This window comes from Danio rerio, chromosome 9 (assembly GCF_052040795.2).
Source record: "Danio rerio strain M-AB ecotype USA chromosome 9, GRCz13ab, whole genome shotgun sequence".
Classification (NCBI taxonomy): domain Eukaryota; kingdom Metazoa; phylum Chordata; class Actinopteri; order Cypriniformes; family Danionidae; genus Danio; species Danio rerio.
The window spans coordinates 14,307,792-14,323,356 of record NC_141029.1 but is presented as its reverse complement, the minus strand read 5'-3'; the positions used below and the strand labels follow the sequence as shown (position 1 = coordinate 14,323,356).

The following is a 15,565-nucleotide window of genomic DNA, read 5'->3' as shown; positions in this document are numbered from 1 at the left end:
ATTAAAAAAATATATATATATTGTAATAAATATTAGAAAAATAAAGTACAAGTATATATATATATATATATATATATATATATATATATATATATATATATATCACACGAGTAGCAGTGAAATGTATATCACACGAGAGGCGTGCAAGTTCACAGGTCGATTGCCTTAGTGTCCCACCAGTGACAATATAGTACAGCCATAGCGCACTGCTACACATGTGATATTGCGTTTATACAACAGTTTGACGGCATAATCCTGTATATAAAAAAGAAAATCAAACATTGAGAGTCTAAAAAAAAAACTTTTGTATGAAAAACTACTTTCTTCCGTCATTCATTCTCATCTGCAGCTGTGGTCAGAACAGCAGAAATGTTGCTCATTCACCAACGTCAATTTAGATTTTGATGACATTTTAAGATTATAAGGCTGAACAGCATGAAATGCCATCAGTCTAGAGATTTCTCAGTATTTCTCTTTTGCAATTGAGAGATCACAATATTACTATGGTATAAATACAACACTACAACATACAAAAGAGAGAGATCGACTGAAAAAATGAAATGAAAATGAATGAATTTAGATTTGTTTATATTTTACAAAAATTTGAATTGAAACATATATTGGCATATACACTTATTATGCAATACGTGTCAATTTTGTTTTTGTTTACATGGTAATGAAACGGTATAATAAATTTTTTTTTTAAATGCTCCAAAATGCAATTGATTTGTAAAAGAATGGTCAAAATGCAAATAAAAGTTGTTAAGGGTGAATGAGGATCATTTTGACAACATTGTTGCTTGTTGGCAAAACTTAACAAAAATCTTGCTGTACATCGTTATATAAACAAAACATAACCTAAATGTAAGAAATAACTAAAAATACACTTTTTTTTCACTTAACAAAAGCTTTAGGTAGATTTTATGACATTGTAAACAGTTCAAATTAGAAATAACCCCTTAACTCTAACCCTTAACTCTATAGTGAAAGATGACCTAAATATGTAGTTTACAGTACATTACGGTATGTAGCATGATAAAACAAATGATTGCTGTAAAGTCACAAACAGCATTTTACTCAAGAATTCACACGAGTGTTAATTTGCCCTATATTACACAGAAAGGCATTTGTTTTTTGCAGTTCAGTTCTTTTACATATATTGGAACATTTAAAAAATTCCCATCTTTGTTGTTGTGCATATCTTTTAGTCATGTACGATCAGGAGTAAACCAGCTGGCAGGAATCCACTGCGGTTCTTCTTGAGCATGTTGTATAGCGGTGAACAGATCCATGCATGAATCTTGCAGATCTTCATTTACAATCACACAGTCAAAAAACTGACGGTACTTGGCCTCTATGGCCCTGCTCGCGTCCTCAATGTCCTCAAAGTCTTTATCCTAAGAACACCAGTGGGAAGATATACGTTATGTCTTCATCAAAACGCTTATCGATGTATTATCAGACACAAATGTATCATAAGAAATATCGAAGGCTTATCTTACATGGAAGTATCTCTTAATGTATCTATTGGCAAGAAAATGTGGGTCTTTTCTTGTTTGTCTCATGCCTTCAGGCGATGGCGGACGCACATATATGATGTAGGGCTTCAGCATTTTGTTCCTGACTGATTGAATGCACTGGAATACAAAGACATGTGCATGATAAGTACTATTTGCAACCTTACTGATGATAAGAACGTACATTTTGATGGTTACACCTAACAACAAGGTTCCATTAGGTAATGTTAGTTCTAGTATTTACCAACATGAACAAACAATGAACAAAAGAGTTATTTTTTTACTTTTTTTTTATCTATGTTAACATTAGTCAATTGTAAAATTGGAATATATTTTCAATTTTGTAAATTTTTTGTGTTGAGTTATGATTATGCTGAGTCAGCCAGTTAACAACACAGCTTGTTTTGTACAAAATGTCTCAATGTATTTATTGGCCGTAATTGCCCTTTTATATGTAACCAGTTTCTTCTTAAAACTTGCCCGCCTCCAAGTAACATATGGATTCTGCCCATCCTCCCACCTCTTATTGTAAGCAGATAGCAAAGTGGCAAATGATGGTGCCTTTAGTTTTTCATCGTTCCTGGCATGCAGTCTACTGTGTTCAGATGTAACTTTAGAGGCTCACAGATGTCCCTACATAGATCCCCAGCTTCAGAAGAGGCAACAGCAAAATGCATAATTTTTATATATGATAATTCTATATAAGAGAATATCCTAGAAAGAGTTTGCAAAAACTTACTTGTGTATGCTAATTTTTTTTTTCCAGACTGTATAACCAGAGTGGGGCAATACGATGCCGGACTTGCATCAAAATTGCATTTAAAAGATGTAGCTATGACAACTATTTGTCTGAAAGATCGATGCATTTTTTTATATACATATAATATATTCAGTCAAGTTTAGAATTAGATCATCAGCCTTCTTGATTGTCAGTGCTTAACACACTAACCAGCTCAAAAACTGTAGATCATCATTGTTAAATAAACCAGTGTCACTTTTCATAAGTATAGATGCTTGTTCAAATACATTTTTCATTGATAATGGCAGGCTGCAAAATTGTGCCAGTCCATCTCTTCTACATATAGTATAATAGTTGCATATCATTTATCATTGCTTGATTTTGCAACCTGCCATTATCAATGGAAAATGTATTCCAACAAACATCTCAACCAAACTTTGCTCATCTGCTGGCTTTTGTCTGAATGACTGCAAGAGATGGACAGGCGCAATCTCACATTTTGTCATTATAATGTGGAAAGTTCAAATACAATCATTCAGACAAAAGTAAGCAGACAATCAACGTTTTTGTTGTTGTGCTGTGTATGCTGCACTAAACCTGCTCCTCAGCTTAGCTTAGCTACTCCTCAGCAATGAAATGGATCACCATTCCTGCAATCTCAAAGAGGGAGGTGGTGGAGCATCAGCTCATTAGCATTTAAAGAGATATGAAGCTAAAAGATTACACATTTCTTTAAATACATAAATTATGTTATTACACTGCAAGATGCATTCAGACAGTATCACTTATTCATTCATTCATTCTTTCATTCATTCATTTTGTTTTAGACTTAGTCCCTTTACTAATCTGGGGTCGCCACAGGGAAATGAACCGCCAATATATCCAGCATATGTTTTATGCAGCGGATGCCGTTCCAGCTGTAACCCATCTCTGGGAAACATCCATACACATTTATTCACACTCATACACTACGGACAATTTAGCTTACCCAGTTCACCTGTACCACATGTCTTTGGACTGTGGGGGAAACCGTAGCACCTGGAGGAAACCCACACGAATGCAGGCAGAACATGCAAACTCCACACAGAAATGCCAACTGACCCAGCCGAGGCTCGAACCAGCGACCTTCTTGCTGGGAGGGGACAGCCACTGTGTTGCCATCGCTTATACAAAGTGATGCAAATTATAAGTGCTGGACACATTAGGCCTGATTGCCTAAGTGTAAAATACAATATCATTTCTCTAAAGTAATGCATATTGTCATTTCCAGGCATGGCTGTGCCTTTTGTTAATAACAAATACTACAGGCAAGGCTCTGAAAACAAGTTACTTGTACTAAACTTTTAATGGCAGGTTCTGTTTCTACTAATCAGCACTGCCCACTAAATTGTGTATTTAACTATGTGCCCACTGCAGTAGTTAAGAGAGATTTTTCGATGAATGCCACAGCGACGATTTCTTTTTAAAGTATTCTGCTTTGAAGACATCTGAAAATCCGAGAGGGGTTTGGATGCAGACCTGGTGCAGTGCAATCTGAGCTGCATCCAATGCTTTTTAATGTGCTTACCTAACCCCACCCCTAACCCTACCCGTCACAGTGATGTCACTCACTCCATTTAGTGCATTGTGTCTGACATTGCATCGCTGAGTGACGGAATCTCAGCTTGTATCATAAAGGCTGCATCCAGATACTATAGCAAAATCCTCCTGGTTTTGTCTTTTCTTTAAATGCACATCAAAGTGAAATGGTTCACTTTGGACTGAGGTGTTTTTGACAAGGTAAAAAAAAAAAAAAAAAAAAGAGTTTATTTACACTGCCTTTGAGTAATTGAGCCAAAGACTTCATATCAATGAAAATCATATCAACTGGTTTAAAATGGGAGTTTGATGATATATGTTTGATATACGTTAGTATATAAATTAACTAACATTAACTAATGGAACTTTTTTGTAAATTGTGACCAATTTGATAAAGATTAGGGCACTTACATGAGGTTCAATGTCAATCACACATATTTTCCCATTGTCCAATACATCTTTAACCGAGTCCAAGCTGGTTCCATACATGTGTCCATTATGCTCTTCATACTCATAAAATCTGAGAATTAATAAGAACACAAAAAACATGCCAGAAAAAGATAAATCTCAAGATCAATTATACAGTATATGTTTTTTAAAGCATTTAAATCATAAAATATAGCATTACTTGTGATTAACCACCATATAGGCAAACACTTCCTTGGTCACAAAGTGATACTCACGCCCATTCTTCTCACCCATATTTTGGGGCCGTGTCGTGTCTGGAGAATAACAAGACAAGTTGTAACCTACACTGTTTTCTTTTAAGGGACAGTCGACCTAAAACTGAACATTTCTATTAAAAAGTTCATGAATTCATTTATTCTGTTGAACACAAACCAAAATATATTTAAGAATGTTGGAAACCAGTAGCCACTGACATCCATAGTAGAAAAAGAAAATCCCATTGAGAGTCAATGGATAGTGATTTTCAACATTTTTCAGAATACCTCCTTTTGTGTTAGAAGAGAGAAACACAAACAGTATTGGACCAAGTGAAGGGTGAGTAAATGAGGACAGAATTTTCATTTTTGGATAAACATTAGGGCAGACGTTAAAAGGATCAATGGATTACATACAAGATACCGGTCCCTGGTATGTATTAGGATTGATTTTGATTAGCCTCCTTCTTAGTTCATTTACACCCACTCCTGATGGACCTGTGGAAAAAATGGAAAAGCATTAAGGCTTTAATCAGACAGTGAGCCAAATGGTATTCATTATCGGTTTATTTATGAATATAATAATCCTGCACATTGAGGATCATACCAATCAGCACAATGAGACGCGGGGGATCGTCAATGTGGCGCTGATAGTGGACCACCTCTTCATAAAGGTTGGCTGAGGTGTTATGACAGCTACTGATGCTGCAGGAATAACATGACGGCTTTCGCTTGCTGTATGATTTCCTCCTCCACACGCGAAGACTGTGCCGGAACCCCGCTGATTCAAACAAAATGATCAGTTTACTTTTTGGATTTATACACGGGTTATATTAGACAGAATGCACATTCACCGTTTAAATGCATTCGGATTTCATACCTATGTATAAGCCCTGCATGTGTTCACCATTCTCACCCTCCTCTGAAACTGGACAAAACAAAATTTAGCTCAATGATCTTCATGAAAACATCTTTATCTTCTTTAAAAAGAAGGATTACACACCATAATAACATACAAAAAGAAACGTATATTAATTCAGCTTGTTGCTAAAAATGTTTCAACATCAAAACTATAGAACATTTACAAGATTTCCCCCCACTTTTAATGAAAAAGACTTACCTACCGAACTCAAAATCTTCTTCATCTGTAAAAACAAACAAATAAATTTACTATTAAAAGCACAAATTATTCATATAACCCAAATTATTTATTGCAGAATGCCAAATATTGCCATTAATTTCAGAATAAATTGCGGTAACACTTTATTTTGATGTTCCATTAGAGCACAGGTGTCAAACTCAGTTCCAAAAGGGCAGCAGCTCTGCACAGTTTAGTTCCAACCCTAATTAAACACACCTGATCAAACTAATTGAGTCATTCAGGCTTGTTTGAAACCTACAGGTAAGTGTGTTGGAGCAGGGTTGGAACTAAACTGTGCAGGGCTTCGGCCCTCCAGGAATTGAGTTTGACACAACTGCATTAGAGTATTAGTAGACTGCTTGATACTGCTCCTTCAACAGACATTTAACTGACTATAAGAAACTTTGCAAGTACATGTCAACTTAAACTAACCCTAACCCAACCCTAACCTAACAGTCTACTTATAATCTAATAAGAATTAGTTGGCATGTAGATGCAATGTAACCTAAATTCAACAAACGGACCATCAAAATAAAGTGTGACCTAAATTGCTAACTGCAGATTTTTAATTTTACAATTCTTACTAAACTGAGATTTGTGATGAGTAAATTTAAATCTATAAAAATAGCTAAACTGCAACTAATAAAGCTGAAATTATAAACTTATCAATCACCTAATAATAATATTAACACAATAAATAATAAGTAATAAAATTATAAATCACCAGAATTTGTGAAATATTGAGATATAAAGAATTCAGAAAAGTCTGAATTGGTAGATTGTAAATTCCAAGGCCTTAATTACACTTTCTAGTTAGATCAATCAGATCACAAGTGGACAACTCGAAATACTGGTGTAAACAGTAAAAATAGGACATCAATTTCATTGATGCGATGGGGTATATGCACACAGACTTTTAATTTCAGCCAGCCAGCCTCAGAGCTTCTGGTAAATTGTCATCCCATACAAAATCATTACGTGTAAGGAGTTTTCTTTAAAAAACAGCAATCTTCACTGCCTGGCTGAGATTCAATATAAAGTTCAATTTATTTATATAGCACATGCCAACTGCCACAAGGAAGCACAAAGTGCTTAACAGAGAAAATACAAACAAACGGTATGGACGTAATAAACAAAAAAATAAAAATTTCGCCTAATTTTTTTTTCACCTAAAAAAGATATTACCACAGTTGACCATACTGACAGGATTAAGAACAAGACCATTTGTGTAGACAACAATCAGTAGGGATAAATAATGGGGGCCCAGACCATGTAGGGCTTCAAACACAAAGTAAAGGATGATTTGATTCTTTGTCTCACAGGTAGTCAATGGAGAGACCTCAAAATAGGAGTGACGTGTGCATATTTTGGGCTTTTTGTTAAAAATATAGCTGCTGTAGCTGAGCGATCTGAGACTTTGGCAGCCCAAAATAGAGAGAGTTACAAATAGTCTAACAGGGAGGTTATAAGCACATGTATTGCAAGAGAATGTGATGAAAGAGAGGAATTCATTTCAGAAAGAGAGGAGTTGGTAGAAGCTTTTTTTTTTAACCACATTTGAAGTATTTTTATCAAATTTTAAGTTCTGATCTAATGTTACGCCCAGGCTACATACCTAGGGTGATCTGAACTCCTCCAAGTTGTCTAACCTGGGGCGTTTACAGTCCGACAAATCATTAGGCCAAGGTCCGTTTTTTGGCCGCGAGGGCCGGTGTTTCTAGCCGCTTGCACTCTCAGCAGTCGCACTTTTTTTCATTTATTAATTTATTTGACCATAGCCTCACTCTTTTTATTCATTATTTTGCCGCAGCTCCGCACTTCTTATTTATTGTCTCACAGCCACATGAGCAAAATGCAGCCTGTAACTATCATTCCGGCCACTCAAGTAAAACAGCGCCATTGTGGTCCAGTGGTTAGCACGATGTGTTACGATGCCGTCAATCCATGTTCTAACCTCACCTGAGTAGTTCTTTTTTTTTTCATTTTTATTGTTAAGACATATAAAACTTTAAGGTTGTTGAACATTTGAAGTTCTAAAGCAGCAATTTTTTTGAAAAAGACATGATAGTGTAATTAGAAACTGAATTGGAAATGACGTTATTTTAATATAGTCAGTCGTGAACTGAGGTGGGCCGTTTTGAGGTGGGAAGTTCTGATCTAATGTTACGCCCAGGCTACATACCTAGGGTAATCTGAACTCCTCCAAATTTTCTAACCTGGGGCGTTTACAGTCCGACAAATCATTAGGCCAAGGTCCGTTTTTTGGACGCGAGGGCCGGTGTTTCTAGCCGCTTGCACTTTCAGCAGTCGCACTTTTTTTCATTTATTAATTTATTTGACCATAGCCTCACTCTTTTTATTCATTATTTTGCCGCAGCTCCGCACTTCTTATTTATTGTCTCACAGCCACATGAGCAAAATGCAGCCTGTAACTATCATTCCGGCCACTCAAGCATAACAGCGCCATTGTGGTCCAGTGGTTAGCACGATGTGTTACGATGCCGCCAATCAATGTTCTAACCTCACCAGAGTTCTTTTTTTTTTTTCATTTTTATTGTTAAGACATATAAAACTGTAAGGTTGTTGAACATTTGAAGTTCTAAAGCAGCTGTTTTTTTGAAAAAGACATGATAGTGTAATTAGAAACTGAATTGGAAATGACCTTATTTTAATATAGTCAGTCGTGAACTGAGGTGGGCCGGTCTAAGGCTTGAAACTCCAGGGCTGAAATAGAGTCCCACTCCGGCCTTGATTGGACCCAAATATAATAACCTCTGTTTTCCCCTAGTTTAAAAATAAAAAGTTCTCCGAAAGCCATGCTTTTACCTCCTCCAGGCACAGTAAAAAAAGTGTAAAGTGGGTATTAGACTTAACAAGATGCACTACATTAAATTAAATTTTTCCACACCATGTCTTTAAAATATGGAAATTCATTTTAGTCCAGTATTTTCAATGGAATTTTTGCGCTAGCCTGCGGCTAATGACAACAACTACGTTTAAACAATTTTTCGTCGCTTTTTACGCTTTAACAAGCAAATGGATGCTTGAGTCTATTTAACTGATTATACTTGAACTACATTACAACATCAAGGCTGTAAAAGAAACCCTATGAAATTGAAAATAATCATATTACGTTTTCACCGGATGTTCTTTATTGGCTAAAAACACTAGCTGGGCATAGCCCATTTACTCATGCAGTGAACAAGTAATAATGAATGAGTGAACATCTATTACAACATTAACAAGTAAGCAAGTAAATGAAAATATGCTGCAAACTACAATATAGAGTACAGTAGTTTCCATTTTGTAACTGACTGATTGTATTCGACCACATGAGTGTTTTTGTTTAGACTATGAATACACTTGTTAAATGCATTTTTAACTACTTCAGGAATTAGGTAAAAAATGGTCATGTTTAAAATATATTACACCCTTGTTAAAGCTGTATTTAGTATTGTCAACTTGTAATCAATTTGATGAAAACACGTGATAAAACTTTGAACTGGCACAAGTTTGTGGTGGAAATAGATATAGTACAGTATGAAAAGTTAAATAAATGAACCTGCTAAATAACAAGACAGTGTATGGAAATTAAATTTAAGAAATGGTTGCATAATTACCTGTTTCAGTGCATTTAATCTTGTCCGTTATTTCCTCTTCTCCTTCAGCAAAAAAAGGAGACTTACAAATTTGGTCCTATTTCACACACAATTTAATAAAAAACTAGACAGACCCTAAGTTATTATAATTAAATACTGAGTTTAACATTTAAAGACAGACTCTAGTAGCATGCACTCTTAACAATTCATAAAAAATAAAATGTATTGAATACCGAATGTATTAATTAAATAATGTTGCAAACTATTTGACTATAAATTAAATAATGCTGTAAACATATAAAGCAAACACAAAAAAACAAAGTGAAATACAAACAGATACATACCAACATCATCTGCGCTCACTTTAGATAACAAAGCAAAGGAATGACAAAGAATTAGAACAATAGTAAACAAATATTATGTTATTAAAGGTAAAGCTGACCCAAAATATTATTTTAAACTATGATTTCAAACTCATGAGTTTTTTATTCTGTTCAACACAACAAAAGATATTGTGAAAAATGTTAACTTCTTGTTTATTCAACAGAATAAAGATGAAAGGTGTGGAACAGGTTTGGAAATGAAACCTAACCCTAACCCAACATGGAAAATAATCATATGACTAGGCCACATCATTTTTTTTCTACTTTTTTTTTTGTGTTACTACAACACACAACATATGAGCATGCTGTTTTTTTTCTATTGTGCCTTTAAAACATATTTAAAACATCAAGTCAAGTCTTGTATGGTTTTACCTGCTTGCTTTATTCATGACAGCCTCTCTGTAATGTCTGTATTTATAATCAGTGATACAAATGTGTCTGAAATGGCATGAAAAGACCTTGCAAATGTCAAGGGGCCAGTTGCAGAAATAGCTCATACATTAAGTCTGTGTCTTAAGAAACAGTCTAGCAATTAGTCAGGGTTAATCAGTCTTACTTTTCGGATTCAAATTAGAGCAACCTACTCTTTTTTTTGTAACCTAAAGTCATAAGCAGTTTTGAAAAGTAAATGAAATGACAGACTTGCACTGTAGGTATAGTCTCAGCAGTTTAGGTAATATGCCACAGATGCTTGCTTCTAATTCTTCAGTAAGAATATGCAAAACAATCCTAACAATGGAGATAATCCTATACTATCATTGACCCTCTTTAATGGTTGAGGGCAAGGTGGACAAGTCAATCAGTCATGAAGGAAGGATCATGCCAAGAAAAGCTAGCTTTCAAGCTTCTTTACAGTAATTAGATCAGGGTGAAGAGAGGGCAGGGATAAGAGGCTTATGATGCCAACCAACATCTTTAAAGACTCCGCAGAAGATCATACATCTGTGTGTGTGTGTGGGTGGGTGGGTGGGTGTGCTTGTTTTGGTGGTTTATGAAGACACAAATTTGTACCATGACATGGGTGTGACCTAGGTATTACAAGGTTGAGGTGGTTTATGAGGACATGACTTGTGTCCTTGTAATGCAAAACAGTTATAAGTCATATTTAATGACTTATAACAAGAGTCTTTTGACATTAAATATTTGCTACAGGATTTCTTTGAGGGTTGTGTTTAGGGGTTGCGGTAAGGTAAGGCCATATAATTAAAAGTGATATAAAGTATAAAGTGTCAAAGCAAGGCTTTCTCGAGGGCCAAAGCAAACTAGCTGGGGCTTCAGGGCGGAGGGAAAGCAGAGGCAGAGTTTGCAAGATGGTGTGCTGCTGTCATTACAGTAGTTTTCCCATCACACATGAGTACATGTGCCAAAAAAAAAAATAAAAATAAATAAATAAATAAATAAATAAATAAGGGAAAGAAAAAACTTGGTACTGGCCAGTTTAAGATATTCCATAAAACAAGGCTAAGGGTCTTGCTTAAGATAACTCTTATGCATACCTGTTGCATAAAATAATAATTAAAGTAACCTAATTTTAATTTAATAAGTTAGATTTCTTTGCTGCATCCTCCTTGATGTTTCAAAAACACATGCAAAATAATCTTTAAACCATATTAAAGACACAACTGCCCATAACTTTCAGCTGTCGAGAGTTTTTGTCAAGTTTAAAATGTGTTTGTGCATGAAACATGCACGTTTAGGTGCATGTACAGTGTATGTGTTTGAGAAAAACCAGCCGAAAGAGCACTCGTTTTACAGCTCTGTCTTACCAAGAGTGGCTTTTTTCTTTCTTAATTTTGGAGATTATGCAGTATATGAATACAACAGAAAGACATAAAACTTTACAAATTATGTGTGGAGTTTTGTAGTGTCACCGATCTAGATAAAATAAGCTATAAGCTACTGAAATCATTTAAAAATTTACAAATATATGAATATGATAAAAACAAGTGAAATAAATAAACCAATATAAAACAAACAAAAGCTATAACACTTTAGGTATAAACAATATAACTTAGGTAAATCATTTTAAGCCATTTTAAACTTTTATTATACAAAGGTCTATCTCAAAAAATATTTTAGACATTTTCTAAAAACAATAAACAATGTAGGAGTTTAGAAATAATAATCATAAAGTATTTGGATAGGATGATAGTAATCAAATCATGCAGACAGAGCATTTTTGGGTGAGCAAAACATCCGAAATACCTTCCATTTCCTTTCTGTTATCCAGTCCTGAAGGACTGCTTTATAAATGGGTCAGGGAAAAACTGCATGCAAAAAATGTAGCCTAGTTTATGTGCTCAAACAAATGTATATGTTTTATATGACGTGATAACATAAAAAAATAGAGCTTTATCAAAAGGATGTTTAATATTTTAAATTGTAGTTATGCTTTAGGGAGAATCAGTCTAGATATGCTATTCTGCTGAATCATTATGTTATAAAAAAATATTTTATATTAAGTTATTAACCGATAAATTCTATAGTTTTATGTTAAGTTTTATGTTAGTTTTATGTTAAGGATGGGTCATCTTCCGTTGAGACCGTGAGACCACTCGATGCATGATGCCAACAGTCGGTCGGCGTGTAAATGAATATAATGAATAAAAATACATAGGCCTATGTGTATAGACATATAATGTAGCTAATGCTGTACAATATCGTGTTCAATATTGTGCATTTGAATCATTTCATAATGATGCGATGGTGTGCTCTGTCTGCCTGATTACTGCTGAACTGGGCTGGTTGTGTGATGTTTGATTCATGTGGCATTTGCATGCCTAGCTGTGAGTTATTGGCCTGATAGTGGAAATGGATCATGATTTCAGCTTCACCGCTCAACCACCCAGGCGATTGGCCCAGACCGACCTAATAAAAGCCCTGGCTCACACTGGCCTGACAGTGAAAATGCGGATATTGACTTGTATGAAACCCTGCATTTTTTTACAGTGTATGCAGTGTATGAGTCCTTATAAAACACCAAAACCAACATGTGTGTGTGTTTTACGTACAGGGTCTGATGCAGGTGTGAGCTTGATAAGGTTGAGACCACCACAGCTCCCTTTGCTTGCTGCAAAAAAGGAATTAAAACTTCAGTTAAGCCCAAAAACAATAGTTTGATGACTTAATTTTGAAAAAATGTTGGGATCATTAAAAACTGACTGTCTGAACTGGTTAGTGGAGGGAATAAGACCGCAACACAGCGAGGCACTGTGGAGTTTTCTGGCTTGCCACCATCGGATGTCCCTCTGGTCTACAATCTCCAGCAAATCTCCTTTACTGAAGGCCATGCCAACATCTGGACAGGGGATTGCAGGGTCCTGCAGAGGACTGTAGTCCACCATGGCTCTCACATACAGCTAATGAGAGAATGAAACGATCACATTAAACTTAAAAGTAACTACTAGCGAATTACAGCTGAAGTCTATTAATTATCAATATTACATGAAACACTGCTAGAAGACTATTGAAGTCTTTTATGTTTACTTATTTACAAATTCATCTAAATCAGGAATGCCCAAAACTCTGTCTTGGAGGGCTGGTGTCCTGCAGAGTTTAGTTACAGCTTGCCTCAACACACCTGCCAGGACATTTCTAGCAAGCCTACTAAGAGCTTGAATAGCTAGCCCAGGTGTCTCTGATTGGAGTTGGATCTAAAGTATGCAGGACATCAGCCTTCCAAGACTGAAGCTGTTTCTCAATTCCAAGAATACTGAGAACAGACTTGCGTTCTTGTGGAGACCGTTCTCGATTGTCATGTTAATGTTTACTTTCACAGTTTCATTTAGCAAAACTCCTGAGATAAATAAGTTAAATCTCTGAACTTTAATAATAAATCTATTTAAAATGCTGCGCTTCCCACCTCCTTTATTGAGCCACAAATGACTTCTAGGACTACTCAAATGAGTTTTGCGCTCAAGTCTGCATTGACAAATCCTCAATGTTAAGAACACATTCAGGATTCTTTACAAATCCTCCGTTCTTGTGGTCAGTTTTGGAACTGAACTTCGGAGGTTGATCATGACGTTACACGAGAACACAAGGACTCAAGAACGCTGAATTACACATATATAGAAACAGCCCGAGTTTGGGCCCTCCTGATTTAAATGAACATTTTGACATTTTTAAAAGACATTTCCTGTATATATTGTATTTACATTGCACTTACGGTTGCTTGACTGTTGGTGGGTTGTGTTGAATTAGGAATAACTTTAAACAGAATATTTCCTTGAGATCGAACCTGTGAAAGTACAGGACACTGCATAAATGAATACGGTCATTGAGTATGTTTACATACACCAATAATCAGATTTATTACGATTAAGACAATACTCTTAATTAAGATTCTACCATGTAAATAGTGATTTTTGATTAATTTAATTCCATAATGGAACTCAACAGAAATCGTATTAAGACATGTTGGAGTATGCCAATTTTAGTCATCATGTAGTCATCAAATTTTGCCTTAATGTACAACTTTTCACCGTGTTTTGCAACAGGATAGTCCACACACACACACACACACACACACACACACACACACACACACACACACACACACACACACACACACACACACACACACACACACACCTGTTTGACACTGTTCTCTGCACCTGTCAAGTCAAGCCTATGTGTTGAAGCATAGCCCTACGCCGTTGTCGTCGGCGTCGCTGACGTGTGCCTCTCAAAAAATGTAACTACACGTTGCAACGACGCATAGTGCAAACTCTGTGATTGGTCGGCTTGGCAGCGCTGACGAGTCTGGGCGGGACTAAGAGCTGTGCAAGTGGCGCGAGCCCAATAGAGTGATTGTTTACAAGTGTGGAGTCCCGTGTGAATCCCGAAGCTCCGGATGAAAAGTTTTGATTTGTGTTAACCTCATAGTTAAAGTTGTTGCACGTCCACCGGTTCCTGCCTCAAAATGAGCGAGTTTGAGCCACTTGTACATTCAGGAAGCATTAACACCTCACTGCCAACTAGCATTTTGGAAGTGTTATTGCAGATCAACAAAGACACACAGAAGTATAAATGCACAGCTACGAGCGTTGCATGCGCCGTGGGTTACGAAGGTCACTTGACGCAGAAGTATAAACCAGGCTTAATTCGTACTCGCATCCAATACATCAGTTTATCACAGGGGGCATGCATGAAATGTTCCTGTATGAAAGTGAAAGTGCCAAACTGCAGTTAAAGCTGAAACACCCAAAATTACATGAAACTTCTGAGGAAATGTGGATATCGTGGTGACACAACAATGGTAATTGTTTTATGTGCTATAACATCTAAAATGTGATCATGAAAGGAACATTCAAAAACTCATATAAACACCTGGATCATATTATTGTCTTATTCAGATTAAGGCAAATAATTTGATTACTAATGTAAATGTAAACATAGTCATTGTATGGGTAGGTACTATTCTGGGATGGTATGACGGGCGGGGAGGGATGTAAGAACACACAAAAAGGGAAGTTTACCAGAATATTTATGACATGCTCAGGCTGCATTCCTCGCACTTTCTGTCCATTTACTTCCACCAGCTTGTCACCAGAATTAAGAAGTCCTACAAGACACACAAACACTGCTTAAATCCTGCCACCCACTCACATTCAAATGTGCCTCTATTCAATCAACGTCCGTTAATAGAAACAAGCCTCCACCTTACAGATTTTTAATAATCCATATCATGCACATGGAAATTACAATCTTAAAGACAACATCTACTTCTATTTCATTGCGACCTGTTTTAATTTGATGAGATTGAAAGCTGTACCAATGGGTTACTCACCACTGCGGTCTGCCAGTCCTCCATGTATCACCCTTGCAATGAAGATGTTTCCTGTTTTCTCATCCTTCCTAATTGTTGCTCCCTAAAAATGGGGAAAAGGACAAAATGGTAAGCCAATTGGTTGTCAGTGATGACTTGCATCACATGGAGATTCC

At 36.1% G+C, this 15,565-nt stretch overlaps 1 protein-coding gene across 8 annotated transcripts in view; it reads right to left on the bottom strand.

Moving 5' to 3' along the window:
- Positions 1-540: 540 nt before the first annotated feature.
- The window catches only part of mpp4a (MAGUK p55 scaffold protein 4a), a 31,286-nt gene continuing 16,261 nt past the window's right edge, over positions 541-15,565 (bottom strand). For 2 of the 8 annotated variants that reach the window (XR_015499241.1, XR_015499243.1), the window contains exons 9-12: positions 15,411-15,492; positions 15,100-15,185; positions 13,788-13,859; positions 12,784-12,978 (exon numbers count right to left, since the gene is read on the bottom strand). Coding sequence is in view for 2 of the 8 variants with exons in the window: in XM_087267575.1 (XP_087123701.1) it covers positions 1,209-1,397; positions 1,503-1,637; positions 4,246-4,354; positions 4,463-4,556; positions 4,914-4,994; positions 5,104-5,277; positions 5,377-5,424; positions 5,621-5,641; positions 9,258-9,299; positions 9,581-9,598; positions 12,631-12,689; positions 12,782-12,978; positions 13,788-13,859; positions 15,100-15,185; positions 15,411-15,492 (1,407 nt within the window). In the remaining 6 variants the exon portion in view is untranslated. Of the gene's footprint in view, positions 1,398-1,502; positions 1,638-4,245; positions 4,355-4,462; positions 4,557-4,913; positions 4,995-5,103; positions 5,278-5,376; positions 5,425-5,616; positions 5,642-8,336; positions 9,300-9,580; positions 9,599-12,605; positions 12,690-12,781; positions 12,979-13,787; positions 13,860-15,099; positions 15,186-15,410; positions 15,493-15,565 lie in introns of those variants that run through there. The other 6 variants (XM_087267575.1, XR_015499244.1, XR_015499242.1 and 3 more) reach the window with 6 other exon arrangements.